The sequence below is a fragment of the Odocoileus virginianus genome, chromosome 27 (assembly GCF_023699985.2).
Source record: "Odocoileus virginianus isolate 20LAN1187 ecotype Illinois chromosome 27, Ovbor_1.2, whole genome shotgun sequence".
NCBI classification, from domain to species: domain Eukaryota; kingdom Metazoa; phylum Chordata; class Mammalia; order Artiodactyla; family Cervidae; genus Odocoileus; species Odocoileus virginianus.
The window spans coordinates 44,463,332-44,478,709 of record NC_069700.1 but is presented as its reverse complement, the minus strand read 5'-3'; the positions used below and the strand labels follow the sequence as shown (position 1 = coordinate 44,478,709).

General features: G+C 35.0%; 2 protein-coding genes across 2 annotated transcripts; both read right to left on the bottom strand.

The window, feature by feature from the left end:
• Nucleotides 1-216: 216 nt before the first annotated feature.
• LOC110143528 (olfactory receptor 2W1-like) lies at nucleotides 217-1,164 on the bottom strand. Its single transcript, XM_020903177.2, has one exon. The coding sequence runs from the start codon at nucleotides 1,162-1,164 to the stop codon at nucleotides 217-219; it is 948 nt and encodes a 315-aa protein (XP_020758836.2).
• Nucleotides 1,165-6,985: 5,821 nt separating this feature from the next.
• Nucleotides 6,986-7,924, bottom strand: LOC110143529 (olfactory receptor 2W1-like). Its single transcript, XM_020903178.2, has one exon. The coding sequence runs from the start codon at nucleotides 7,922-7,924 to the stop codon at nucleotides 6,986-6,988; it is 939 nt and encodes a 312-aa protein (XP_020758837.2).
• Nucleotides 7,925-15,378: the final 7,454 nt, after the last annotated feature.

Genomic DNA, 15,378 nt, shown 5'->3' with positions numbered 1-15,378 from the left:
TTCATGTGCCTGTTGGCCATTAGCTAGTGACTTTGAAAGGCATTTTTAGTTTTGAATCAACCCTTGGGATTATAGGACATGAACATTAAAATACACGCACATTTTTCTAAGTATTGTTTTTACTTTTAAGTAATGGCTGCTACTAAAATAATTTCACAAGGAATTAAAGGTTACACGGGGCCAATTTCTTTATTGGAAATGCCTTGTGAAAAGCTGTTAGTGTCCTATTGTTTCTCCAGAAAGTTTTTCTTTTCTAATCAGCCTCTTCATGGCCCCCTTGAACTCCTTATTCCTTAGTGTACAGATCAGTGTGTTCAAGCTGGGAGTAACAATGGAATAAAAGGTACTGAGTAGTTTACCCTCATCCTGAGATGGACTGTTTCCTGGTTGGATGTACATGTAGATAACAGTCCCATAGAAGATGGACACCACAATGAGATGGGAGGAACAGGTCCCAAATGCTTTTTGTCTCCCGGCTGAAGACTTGATCTTGAGCACAGCTACAGCAATGAAGCCATAAGAAACCAGAATGAGAAGAAGCGGTGGGAGGAAAATAAAAAAACACAATGCAAATAAGATTTCTTCCATGACTGTGGTGTCTGCACATGCAATTTTGACCATTGCAGATATCTCACAGAAATAGTGATCCAGGTGGTGGTTTTCACATCGAGGAAGACTCATAGCATAGGGAGAGAGTATCATGCAATTAATGATACCAATTATCCAGGTCATGGTCACTAGGCCTTGACAGAGTTGAGGGTTCATTATTGTCATATAATGTAGAGGTTTGCAGACAGCATTGTATCTGTCATAGGACATCACAGCCAGGAGCATGCATTCAACTGTGCATAATGTCACATCAATGAAAAGTTGAAAGGCACAGCCACTGAAAGAGATTTTTTTGTCTTTACCCCAAATATTGACCAACATCTGTGGGACTATATTTGTGGTATAACAGAGATCCAAGATGGCCAGATTTCTAAGGAAGAAGTACATAGGAACTTGGAGACGTTCATCTAGTAACGGCAGCAGGATGATGGCGATATTTCCTATCAAAGCAATAGTGTAGAAGAAAAAGACAATCCCAGAGATGATCATCTCCAGTTGAGGCTGCCCTGGGAAACCAAGGAGTATAAAACCACCAAAGTAACTATCATTGATCATTTTCTTATTTCCTTAATATCAGCTGTGAAAATAAAATATTAACATATTGGAAACCATAGTGAGTATGTTTTTAAACAATATTACAGGTATATATTGCTAAGATAAACATCACACAATTAAAAAATTAGTATTTAAATCTCATAATTATTCTAACTTTCCTGTTTATCCAATTTGGTATAAAATTTATTTAAAGGGCAATTTGCCTCCAGAGTTTATACTTTCATTTACTTTGTCTCCTATGTCAAGGCAAAAAACTGAGAAGTCTCAGAAGAAAATCCTGAGAAAAATGGTTGAATGAAGCCAGATGAACTTCCCTTTACAAATCAGGATGCTGAAAGGGGGTTGGGAATTTGCAACAAATTCTTGCCTCCTTCATCCAAGGGTTCATAGAAAATGAAGTCTGCATAACTGTTATGATTTTTCCAATAGTTACGCAGAAAGGTTCAATCCTGCTGTCCATGTTCACTCTGCTTTAGAAATCTTCTGATCTTATATTTTAAAATGCAAACTTTCCTTTCAGCTAAAAACTTGTATTTCCAAACATTATTTTTCTTTTTCCATCCCTCCCCAGAAAGAGCATTCTCCCTTTTTCATTACAGACACCACTTTTTTCTTTTTTTTTTTAAAATTGTTATTTATTTTAATTGGAGGCTAATTACTTTACAATATTGTGGTTCAACTGTACTTTTTATTCCAAATTATATCACTTCCTATTAAGTAATTATTTTAAAATGTACCCATTTCTTAGTTTTATACTCAATCATTAATATTTATTTGTGTCCTACCTCTCATCTTACAGGAGCTCCAGTTCTACTACTTATGCATTTAAAAAGTTAAACAACTTCAGGAGGGGGAATCGTGTTATTTTTATGTTTATATCCCTAGTGACTTTTCTCAGGATTAGCACAGAAAAAAATCTGTAAACACATGATGTTGGTCCAAAGAGGCTTTGATGACCACACATGGACACTTCTTTTCCTATCTAACAAAACTAGTGTCTTTTTTCAAACTCATTTCTACTATGAAAATGTCTCTCAAGCACACAAATGCATTCCTAGTTTCTAAACTGGTGGTCTTTTCTAAATTATTTTTCTGCTTGAATTCTCTATGGCAGGTTAATGCCTTCTACATTAGACCTGCCCTTTGCCGTCATAAATGGTTCTTTTCAATTTTTCACTACCATTTCCCTCAGTGGAATTTCCATTCTTTTCCTCCTTTCTTCCTGTATTTATAAACAACATTCTCTAATGGATCTCCTTTCCCCCATATTTCCTCTGCCTCTGTGACTTCAGTTACTAATTCTGTACACATAACTAAGAATTCTATTTTTTCTGGTCCCTTCATCTTTTGCAGCTTCAAATTTACAAATTTAGCTAATCTGTGGGGATTTCCACTGGGTTACTCCCATATCAATCATATATGCAAAATTGAATTCATTCTGTTTTGTATCTTGTAACAAAAGCTTTTAATCCATAGAGCTGCCTCATAAGGTATCTCCTAGGTTCTTAACAAATGTTTGTTAAAATAAATTTATGAATTTGGGGGGTAGAAATTAAAAACACAAATACACATTTTCATGTGAAATCAATTTAGGATTTAATGTATGTTTCAAACTTTGAAGAAAAAAAATTGTTATAGAAACCAGAAACTTTCATGCAAATTCTTTAAATTGGAAGTCTTATCAAATGTTTTTAAAACAGCATAATTTCTTTCCCCACTTACCCTAATTAAGCTTAGGGAGCTTTTCTGCAGTGGTGATTTAACCAAGGACTTTCTGGGTGAGAAAAATCTAACTCTTCTAAAGTAGGAAAAGTTTCTTTCCCTAAATAAGACTGAATATGTAATTCTTCATTACATAGCTCATTATACCAATCCTCCCACTTGCCATTGAGATCCTATGTGATAGTGGCAGGAGGCAGCCACTGCCTGTCATCTTTTGTAGTTCATGTACCCATTCAAGAAGAATCTTCCCATTATACATTTCAGAGAAGAAAACATCCTCAGTGTGAAAGATAACAAGTAGTTTTCCCTAACCAGCAGTGATAAAATTTGTTGAGTCTGGGAAGACCTTGGGGACACTGGGTTACTCATTAGCAATTAAATATGTATTGTGTAATTATCCAAGGAAGAAGATCATTAAAAAAGAAAAATCTCCCAGGAGAAACTCCCCCAGTTAATACTATTAATATAAGATTAATAAGTAATGACAATTTTACAAGTCAGTATACATTTCTTATATGTGGTTTGATCAATAAAATACTTTTATTGATGGCTTTATTATTCTACTTTATATGGGAGAACATTGCTTGTCAAGAAGTTATAGATTATCACAAGTTAACAGACATAATGAACAATACAGATGAGACACACAAACCTACATATGATTGTAATTGTAGTTTTTATATTTTCTATCACCTCTAATTTGTGTAACCTAACTTTCAATATTTTTCATAACAATGAAATACCCAATTTTGGCAAAGAAGGACAATTTCAGCAATAGGTGAGCCCCATAGAAGTGTACCAGACTCACTACCACAGACAGACAGGGTGAGAAAATTATGGTGGCAATCACTGGATAGCTTTAAGATTGAAAACCATAATTTATTAAACATTTGCCTGTTACTTCCATTGAGGGCACACTGATCAATTACACACTCCCTGGAAATTGCCATTTTATATGTATGTAATTCCAAAAAATATTCAGCAGCTTTTGCTGTTGAATAGTTTTAGTAATGACATCAGAAAATGTAAGCATTGTCAGTGATCCTAAGATTATTTGTAATGGCAGATTAAAACTCTGTTATTAGTATGATGAAAAATCATTACTTCTCCTTCTCTGAGAAACTGCCTCAACAAGGAAAATAATAAAAGCATAAATGCAAACTTCATTTCAAAATCTGACCTCTGAAACATAGATCATAAAATACAAAAATATTCTGGAATTAGAGAAGGCCAGATGCGGAACAATGCAGATAAAGGATGCCCACTACTGCAAATAGCTGAAAGAACCCATATCTCTGTGGATATGGCCTGCGGTGAATTATCTGACTCATTAAAACAACAGGAACAGGAAATGAGGCATTATCAATGGGAGAGTTCCTAACCCTGAAATGACTTCTAGAAGAAGTTAAGAAGAAACCACTGAGCTAAATGATATTTGAAAGATACAGTCTATTGTTTGATCACTGGAGATGAGTAAGACTGCACTGTGAAAAGACTTAATGTAGAAAATCTTAGTTGACAGCATAAAATTATAGCCTAGAGAACTCACTTCTACACACAACCCTGGGTCTGAAGGAACATTCATTTTTAAAATTTAATTTTTGTTTTATATTGGAGTATAGTTAATTTACAATTTTGAATAGAATTCCCTGTGCTGTACAGTAGGTCCTTGTTGATTATCTATTTTATATATAGTAGTGTATATATGTTAATGCCAAACTCCTATTTATTCCTCCCCCTGCTTTTCCCGTTGGTGACAGTAGTTTGTTTTCTCTGTCTATGGGTCTGTTTCTGCTCTGTAAATAAGTTCATTTCTATCACTTGTATGTAGAATCTTTAAAAAAAAAAAGTGTTACTATGAAGCAGACTTCAGATCTCACCAGTTACTACCTTAGTGTCCTCTTTCTGTCCCAGGATCCAATCTAGGATGCCACATTGCATTTACTGTTATGTCTCACTATCTTCTGGTCTGTGACAGTTTCTGTCTCCTTTTTTCCCATTTTTAAAATGATGTTGACAGTTTTGAGGCATACTGTGAGGTATTTTATAGAATGTCCCTCAGTTCATTCTGTTTTAGTATTTTTCTCATGATTAGAGTGGGGCTATGGATTTTTGGAAAGAACACCACAGAGGTACCATCTGTCTTGGTATTCTTGTCATATCATCTCAGCGGTACATGATGTAACAGCACACTCATAGAAACATGTAGAATAGTGAGGAATTGGAAACACATGTTCAGAAACAGGAATAAATTTAGTATCTTTTGTTATATCTGTATATAGGGTATTTCATAGTCATTTTAAATTATGATATAGGTTAATATTTTTAAACATAAAAAAGTAGATTGCAAAGCAGGAGACATCATAATATTTCATTTAGTAATTACAAAATATCTTTATGAATATGTGGTTTAAAAACTCTGCACACTGCCTCACAACACCCCTACGGGAAAGACACTGTGGTCCCAGAACCTGCCTCAGAGGGCCCTGGGACCCACGGCTGTAATAGCTGTGTACCCACCGTCAACAGGAGCCAGTGTCCACACCCACATGGAGGTCAACCCTAGGACCTGGGAAGCAGAAAAACATTCTCCATCAGAAGGAGTATCTGTTTTTCAAAGGCATGATATATGTGATGGGGCCAATAATGTCTCCTAGAATTATTGCAAAGAGTAAATGAGATAATAGGTGTGAAAGTAGATGACTGAAAAGGTAATTGTAGATGTTGGCCTTGGGATGAGTGGGTCATATGGGGGAGGGCATTCTGCTGAGAAAAATCCTCTTCTTCCTTTAAATCTTTTTTGTGGACACATGGACTGACTTTTTCAGATTTAACCCTCCGCCTGTTGGTTGCCTGAGCTCATAGTCTAGAGGCCTTCCTTTCCACAAATGGGACCTAACTAAACTTAAAAGCTTTGCACAGCAAAGGAAACCATAAACAAGATGAAAACACAGCCCTCAGAATGGCAGAATATATTTGCAAATGGAGCAACTGACAAGGGATTAATATATACAAACACCTCATGCAACTCAATATAAAAAAAAAAAAACAACCCAATCAAAAGTTGTGTGGAAGGCCAAATAGACCTTTCTCCAAATAAAGAAAAAAGGACATTTCAGTGACCAGTAAAATCACCTTTACTTGTGCCAGCTTTTCCAAATACCAGAGCAAGAATTTTACCTTTTCTTAAAACAGGTGCCATGGTGATACCCCCATGTTGACCCCTAAAATAAGAAATTTGGAAAATCAGTGGGAAAAATAAAAGCATTAGTATTGATATCTTAAAGATGGTTAGTGGTATGTAACATAAAATGCCTTTCATTTTGTGATCATTACTTTTTGGAGTAATTATATGGGTAGAGGAAAATACCAGAGGAAAGAAATTTTTGATGTGGTCAATTAACATTGCATCACTATGAAGATGATTGATAACTAGAACTCTTGATCTTCTTGGTTAGTAGTGGTTTTACTGCTGTCAGTAAAGAACTGCTTCTAACCCATTAAAATTATGAGAATATCTAGTTAGCATAATGAAAGGAAAGTATTACAATTAACTGAGGAATGTAATTAAAATTTGGACATGTATAATCTAAAAGAATCAGAGCATACTATAAATTAGTTTTAGTTTTGGTGCCTCAGTTTAAAACTTATTTTAAATATTTTTTGTACATGTATCATCATATATTATTCAATTAATGATTCATTAATCAATAATGCATTATTCAATAATGCATTAGATTTGATAATAATTTTCTGTATATTTCATGAGTACTTCTCTCAGGTGAGAAGTGACTTCCCTGGTAGCTCAGACGGTAAAGAATCTGCCTGCAGTGCTGGAGACCCAGGTTCAATCCCTGGGTCAGGAAGATCCTGGGAGAAGAAAATGGCAACCCACTCCAGTATTCTTGCCTGAGAATCCCATGGACAGAGGAGCCTGGCAGACTGCAGTCCATGGGGTCGCAAAGAGTTGGACATGACTGAGCGACTTCACTTTCATGTACTTTATCTCAGGTGATGACACAACATAAATTGCCTACATATAAAAGTTGTAAAGGACACATTTCCATACTGGAAATTTCTGGGAGGAAGAATCAGTGTCCTATTGTTTCCACAGAACTTGCTTTTTCCCAATCAGTCTCTTTATGGCCCCCTTGAACTCCTTATTCCTTAGAGTATAGATCAGTGGGTTCATGCTGGGAGTAACAATGGAATAAAAGATACTGAGAAGTTTACCCTCATTTTGATTTGGACTGTTTCCTGGCTGGATGTACATATAGATTACAGTTCCATAGAAGATGGACACCACAATGAGATGGGAGGAACAGGTCCCAAATGCTTTTTGCCTCCCCGTTGCAGATTTGATCTTGAGCACAGCTACAGCAATGAAGCCATAAGAAACCAGAATGAGAAAAAGAGGAGCAAGAACTATAATCAGGCACATGGCAAATGTGGTTACCTCCATGGCTGTCGTGTCCACACATGCAATCTTGATCATTGCGGACATTTCACAAAAGAAGTGATCCAGGTGGTGATTTCCACATCGAGGAAGACTCATGGCATAGGGGGAAATTATCATGCAATTAATAACACCAACTACCCAGGCAGTGCCTACAAGACCCTGGCAAAGTTGGGAGTTCATTATGGTCATATAATGCAGAGGCTTGCAGACAGCATTGAACCTGTCGTAAGACATCACCGCCAGAAGGATGCATTCAACTGAGGAGAGAACCATATCAGTGAAAAGTTGAAAAGCACAGCCACCAAAGGTAATTCTCTTGTCTTTACCCCAGATATTGACCAACATCTGAGGGACTATGTTTGTGGTGTAGCAGAGATCCAAAATGGCCAAACTTCTAAGGAAGTAGTACTTGGGAGTTTGGAGATGGTCATCGAGAAAAGATAGCAGGATGATGACCATATTTCCCATCAGGGCAATGATGTAGAAGAAAAATACAACCCAAGAAATAATCATCTCCATCTGAGGCTGGCCTGTGAATCCAAGGAGTATAAATCCACCAAAGTAGCTGTCATTGATCATTCTTTTTCTTTTTTCTTAATAGCAGTTCTGAAAGTAGAATAATCAATATAGTAGAAATCATATGGGTATATTCAGAAACTTCACTATCAGATTCAAATCAGGATTATATGAATGATATTGATAACAGCTTTATTATCAAACACATAAATGTATTTTTTCAGTGATACAAATAATATAAAATTTAAGGTATGATAGTAATAGATTATTACATAAATTTTTGAATATCTAATGAAATGTCCAAATGCAGATTATAATGGAGAGATTGACAAAACCTAGAAATCTACATCAATGACTGGAGTGTATAAAAGAGAACTTTGCTCACTTTCATGTCATTTAATGTGATTCTTCACTGGAAGAATTTTCTCTGTGCCCATAGTATAGCATAGCAGTTCATGCCAAAAGATGAAGAATTTAAATCAGTAACTTTGTTTTATATTTTAAAATATAATTATTTTTATATAGATTCCATTAAGAAACAAGGTCATTAGTATTAAATAAACCAGAATAATTTCTGACTCTGTCTGAGGAAAAGTTTCTTGGAGTTATTTTCAAATATAGAGATTTTCTAAAAAGTTTAGTTAACTTATTGATTGATTGACTGGGAGATAGGTACAATAACCATTCTTATTATTCTATCAGTCACAGGAAGGTAGAAATCTGTTATTGACTTGCTTCTTTTACCCCATTATTGTAATATAATTACAATAAAACTTGAAATATATGTTTACACCTCAGAAACAGGATACTCTAGAATGAGGGAAATATAATAATATAATTTATATCAACATTATTCCCTATTCTTTTACTTTATTTTAGTGAACATTAAGATTTATAACCAGGTCTTTCTTTCTTAAGGGCCTTCTCTTCACCACTGTGTGTGTCTCTTTTTGCAGATAACCTCCCACTTTCTTTCTCAGAAAAGCAATTCTCATCTAGTTCTGTATGTACAACAGTGAATTCAAGTCTTAAATAAAGTCAGGAATAAAAGGACTGGAAAACACTTGATATATCATTGAGGGTCAGGATATTGGGAGTTAGGAGTGTAGGGCATTTGTAACAATAATATCTTTTCTTAAAAAATTTGCTCCAAACCTGTTTTATTTTCTAATTTAATTAAAAATTTTTAACACCAAATGTATTTTGTTTTGGGGTATAGCTGATTAACAATGTTGTGATAGTTTTAGCTGAACAGTGAAGGGACTCAGTCACACATATACATGTATCCATTCTCCCTCAAATCCCCCTCCCATCCAAGCTGGCACATAACATTGGGCAGAGTTCCATGTTCCATACAATAGGTTTTTCTTGGCTGTCCATTTTAAATATAACGGTGTGTACCTGACCTTCCCAAAGTTCTTAACTATCCCTTCCCCGCAGCAATCATGAGTTCGTTTTCTGTATCTATGAGTCTGTTTCTGTTTTGTAATTAGGTTCATCTATATCATTTCTTTTTAGAGTTCAGATATAAAGGATGTCATATGATATTTCTCCGTCTCTATCTGACTTACTTCACTCAGTATGAGACTCTAGATCCATCCATGTTGCTCCAAATGGCCTTATTTCATTCTTTTTAATGGCTGAGTAAGAGTTCATTGTATATATGCACCACATTTTTTCCATCCATTCCTCTGTCAATGGACATCCAGATTGCCTCTCTGTCCTGGCTACTGCAAACAGTGCTACAATGAACATTGGGGTGCAAGTATCTTTTTGGGCCATGTTTTTCATTGGATACACTCTCTCCTAAAGCAGGGTGTTACATCACTACTATTACTTCTTTTCAGTTCATTCTTTGCCTTCACTGCATCTTGTAATTCATTTCTCCTTCGCTCCAGTTACCTCCAATGTTTTCTAACTAATTTCTGCTTTTCTCTTTGCTTCATTGATCCTTTATTCTTGTTAGCTTCAGTTGCTAACTCTGGACAGATAACTCTGCCATATATCTTTACTAATTCAACTTTCCTTCTCTACTTTCAGATAGGCAATTTTACCAGTGTACTCAACAACAACACAGGGCTTTAAATCAATACCACACAGGTTTACCTCTCATTTCACAGCATCATAGTTCAAAAATGAGTTCATGATTTTTATTCCTACAACAAATCTATTGCTTCTTTTGTGTGGTGCACATTAATTTTTTTAGGTGAATTCTCCCGAAAGTAACTAGTAGGTTATTAATAAATATTTGCTAAAACAGATTATGGGACTCATTAGAAGAGACCCTGATGCTGGGAAAGATTGAAGGCAGGAGGAGAAGAGGATGACAGAGGATGAGATGGTTGGATAGCATCACCGACTCGATGGACATGAGTTTGAGCAAGCTCCAGGAGTTGGTGGTGAACAGGGAAGCCTAGTGTGCTACAGTCCCTGGGGGTCACAAAGAGTTGGACACAACTGAGCGACTGAACTGAATAGAACTGATGGGATAAATATTTAATCATGAGCACATGAGTAGAAAGGTATAGCAATTTTTATTTTTAGGATCTCCATTTCAACAGATATTAGTTTAGAGATCAATAGATGTTCTAGATGACATGGTGAGGAGAACAACTGGTGTGAAAGCCAGAGATTGTATGCAAATCATTTTAATTTTGAGAAACACTTTATAATATTACCCAAGACAACTTAATTTCTCCTCCACTTACCTTAATTCAGCTGAGTAAACTTTTCAGTACTGATGATTCAGTCAAGAAAAATTTGGAAAAAATATTATTTTCTAAAATAGAAATGAATATTCTTTATTAAATCTAAATAGAGCAGAACCATCCCTAGGCTTCCACTACTTCTGCCCAGTTCTCACAGTGAACTTTCATGCTTGTGGAAAGAGGCTGCCCCTGCCTCTCACTATTCCCAGTTCATAAGCACAGTTAATAAGAATACTTTTGTCTCCTCCAGTGAAAAAGAATCCAACAAAGAGACACATGTGTGCTGTGAATAATAACTAATTAGATTTCCCTTAAGAGCAATTATGAAATTTGTTGAGCAATGATGAAATACCTTGGGATCCAGAGTATCTCATAAGCAATTAATGTATTTTGATAATTGTTCAGAAACACAAACAAAGGAAAACAAAACAAATCTCCTTAAGAGAATTTATCAATTTCAAAAGTCAGCTCCTTTTGTCCATTTTGGATTGAGACTAACATCATCATTACTATTACTCCTTATAAGTGAGGCTAATAGGAGTGAAAATAATTATAGTGGTTTATATTGTGCTTTACTAGTCATATACATTTTTGGTATGTTATGTCTTATTGATACTTAAAAACTTTTAAATGGATGTTACTTCTGTTTTTTATGTGGATGGAAACTGGGTATCATAGAAGTTTTGCGACAAGCCCTGCATGACCAAGTGAAGCACTCGTCTACATCTTCTGACTCCATGATTTGTTTTTTAGTTGAATGTATATTATAAGTAATCTAATGGTTTGAAATAAATGTAATTGACAAATATGTTTATTATTTCAGCATAGAATAGCAATTTATCAAAATGAATGAGAGGAGAAAGAAATATAATGGATATAAAAGTAACACAGACATACCTATGATAATGATTGATAGAGGTAAACTTAGAAATATAGTGTAAAATTTAGAAATGTTGCTTCTTCCATTCATAATACATTTTACAGTGCAACCTACTATAACTGCCACTAGACATGGGTTACAAAAACAGCTTTGCCTAGTTTTCCTTCCTGAAGGTTTATTTTGTAGGAGCACATGTATCAGTCCTGTAATGATCTTAGAGGCTGATCATCAATGAAAGTAAAAATTTCAGTGATCTCCTAATTAAATAAGAACTTCCCTGTTCTTCTCTCAGAAATAAGCCCAAAATTAATAAATAGAATAAAATACAAAAATCTAAGATACATCTGAAAATTAGAACAATTAAATAATGGTTTCTGAAACTAGAACAATCAAAGGGGGATGCTTAAGATAATGTCCATCATCACTGAACTCAAAACTAACTGAAAACCTAACTCCCTCTAAACAAGTGGGAAGGTCTGGAGAAAACAACACCACCACCTAAAAAAGAAAAAGAAAATAGTACAGCTATCTGTCTCTTGATAACAACAGGAGCAGAGAATGAAGATTGGCAATATCAATTATCCTGGATCTCTTCATGGAGTCTATGAAAAGCAGAAATAGAAATCATGAATTAAGTCTCTTTTGAAACAGGTAGTCTATTGTTGAAAGAGTGAGTAGAACAGACTTTGCATCTAGAGTGGAAAATCTCAACTATCTTTGAGATATAATTGACATATAACATTATATTAGTTTCAGCTGTACAATATTTGTATATATTATAAAATATTCACCACATAAGTCTAGTTAGCACCTATCACTACACATAGTTAACAATTTTTTTCCTTGTGATGAGAACTTTTAAGATCTACTCTCTTAGAAACTTTTAAATATGCAGTACAGTATATTAACTGCAGTCACTGTGCTGTACATTATGTCAATATTTCCATGATATTGATTTTATGACTGGAAAAATCTTAATTGATTGAGGAAAAACAAAGGCCAAACCTGGTGGCTCAGATGGTAAAGAATCTGCCTGCCATTTGAGAGACCTGGGTTTGATTCCTTGCTTGGCAAGATCCCCTGGAGAAGAGACTAGCAACCCACTCCAGTATTCTTGCCTAGAGAATCCTGCGGACAGAGGCGCCTGGTGGGCTACAGTCCATGGGGTCACACAGAGTTGGACATGACTGAGCAACTAACACACACACACACACCAAAGGCCAAAGTAGCTCTCATACACATTTAAACTGTGTCATGGTGTTTTTGCTGTGAACAAGAATTGGTATGAACAAGGTCTAGGACAAAGATTAGCCTCTTCTCCAACGTGAATCTCCTATAAATAGTTGGTCTAGAAAAGTAAAAACTGATATAGCTAATGATGAATAATCAAAAGAAAGTCAAGATTTTAAACAAAAGATCTATTACTGGCCATGTGCAAAATACTAAAAGATGAAACCAAGAAAGTAGTGAGAAAAGGATTGACAGATGAGGAATATTCATTACAAAATACTTACTGTGTTGGAGGTAAGAACTGTAACCAAACATAATGTCATTACTGCTAAAAAGCCAGCCATGAAATTGTGACTGACAGTATGAAACTAGAAGAGCAAAAATTCATAGCGAATAAGTGGCAAAATAGCAAAGTTGAGATTATCATGAACTGGTAGAACTCAGGTCAGAAATAGAAGGGAAAAATAAAATTTAAAAAGAAGAAATGAAAAGTAAAATTATAAAAATAAAAAGGAGAATAGACACTGAATCATAGAAGGAAATAAATAACACAGTATTGTTAAAACCAAGAAAAAATAACCAAGAAAGTACAGAATCAAAATTATAATAAACTGTGCTTTACAAATTATAAAGGAATATATAGACCTACAGACTAAAAAATTCTCACTTTATTTCAGCTAAAAAATACGTTTAGTGGTAAAAACCCTAGTAATACTACTGGATTTCAAAGATAATAATCTTTCTTTAAAAAAAAACTGAAGCATCCTTGATTTAGAATGTTGTATTAGTTTCAAGCGTACAGCAAAATTATGTACTTACTAAGCTTACTCGCTCAGTCGTGCCTGACTCTTTGCGACCCTTTGGACTGTAGCCTGCCAGGCTCCTCTGTCCATGGTATTTTCCAGGCAGGAATACGAGAGTGGGTTGCCATTTCTCATTCCAGGGAATCTTCCTGACCCAGGGATTGAACCTGCGTCTCCTGCACGGCAAGCAAATTCTTTACCGACTGAGCCAACAGGGAAGTGATATGTCTTTTCTATGATAGATTATTACAAGACAGTCCCCAGTGCTATACAATAGGTCCTTGTTGTGTATTTTGTATAGTAATGTGTATCTGTTCATCCCAAACTCCCAGTTTATTCCTTCCTCCCACTTTCACCTTAGTAGCATGTTTGTTTTCTAAGTCTGTGAGTCTGTTTCTGTTTCGTGAAGTCCATTTGTATCATTTTTTAGATTCCACATATGAGTTATATCATATATTTGTTTTTGATTTACTTCAGTTAATATAATAATCTCTAGGTCTCTAGGTCCATCCTTGTTGCTAAAACTGGCATTATTTCATTCTTTTTTATGACTGAGTAATATTCCATCATCTTTTTTATCCATTCATCTTTTTTACCCACATTTTTTAATCCATTCATCTATTGACAGGCATTTAGGTTACTTCTATGTCTTGGCTATTATAAATAGTGTTTCTATGAACATTTAGGTACATGTATCTTTTCAAATTAGCATTTTTGTCTTTTTCAGATTTATGCCCAAGAGTGGGATGGCTGAATCATATGGTAAATATTTTTAGTTTTTTAAGGAACTTCCATAATGTTCTCCTAGAGAAGGAAATGAAAACCCACTCCAATATTCTTGCCTGGAGAATTCCATGGACAGAGGAACCTTTTGGGCTACAGTCCATGGGGTCACAAAGAGTTGGACACGATTGAGTGACTAACACACACAACACATAATGTTCTCCATAGTGGCTGCACTAGTTTACATTACCACCCACCGTGTAAGAGGGTTCCCTTTTCCCTACAACCTCTCCAGCATTTATCCTTTTTAATGATAGCTATTCTGACTGGAGTGAGGTGATACCTCATTGTAGTTTTGATTTGCATCTCTCTGATAATTAGCGGTATTAAGCATCTTTACAGGTACCTGTTAGCCATGTGTATTGTCTTCTTTGAAAAAGTGTTTATTTAGGTCTTCTGTCCATGTTTTGATTTTGTTGTTTTTTTTTTTTTAATTGAGCTGTATGAGCTGTTTGTATATTTTAGAGATTAATCTCTTGTCAGTAAGATCATTTGCACCTATTTTCTCCCAGTTTATAGGTTGTGTTTTTGTTTTGTTTATGGTTTCCTTTGCTATGTAAAAGCTTATAGTTTTAATTAGATCTTAATTGTTTATTTTTGCTTTGGTTTCCATTACTCTAGAAGACATATCCATAAACATATTGCAACAATTCAAGTCAAAGAGTATTCTGCCTATGTTTTCCTTTAGAAGGTTTATAGTATCTGGTCTTACATTTAGATTTTTAAAACATTTTGAGTTTATTTTTGTATACAGTGTTAGAAAATGTTCTAATTTCATTCTTCTATAGGTAGCTGTCCAGCTTTCCCAGCACTACTTATCGCAGAGACTATATTTTCTCCATTTTATATTTTTGCCTCCTATGTCATAAATTAAGTGACCATTTTTGTATGGGTTTATTTCTGGACTTTCTATCCTATTTCATGATGTATGTGTCTGGTTTTGCTCCAGTACCATACTGTTTTGATTACAGTAGCTTCCTGAACAATCAGATAAGAGGATTTATCATTTGAAAGGTACAAGTCAGGCTGGCCCCAGTCTTCTTCACAATAATACTTACAGGAAGTAGAGCAAACCTTGCAAGTATTTAAATGAAGATGTGTGAGTTTAAATTT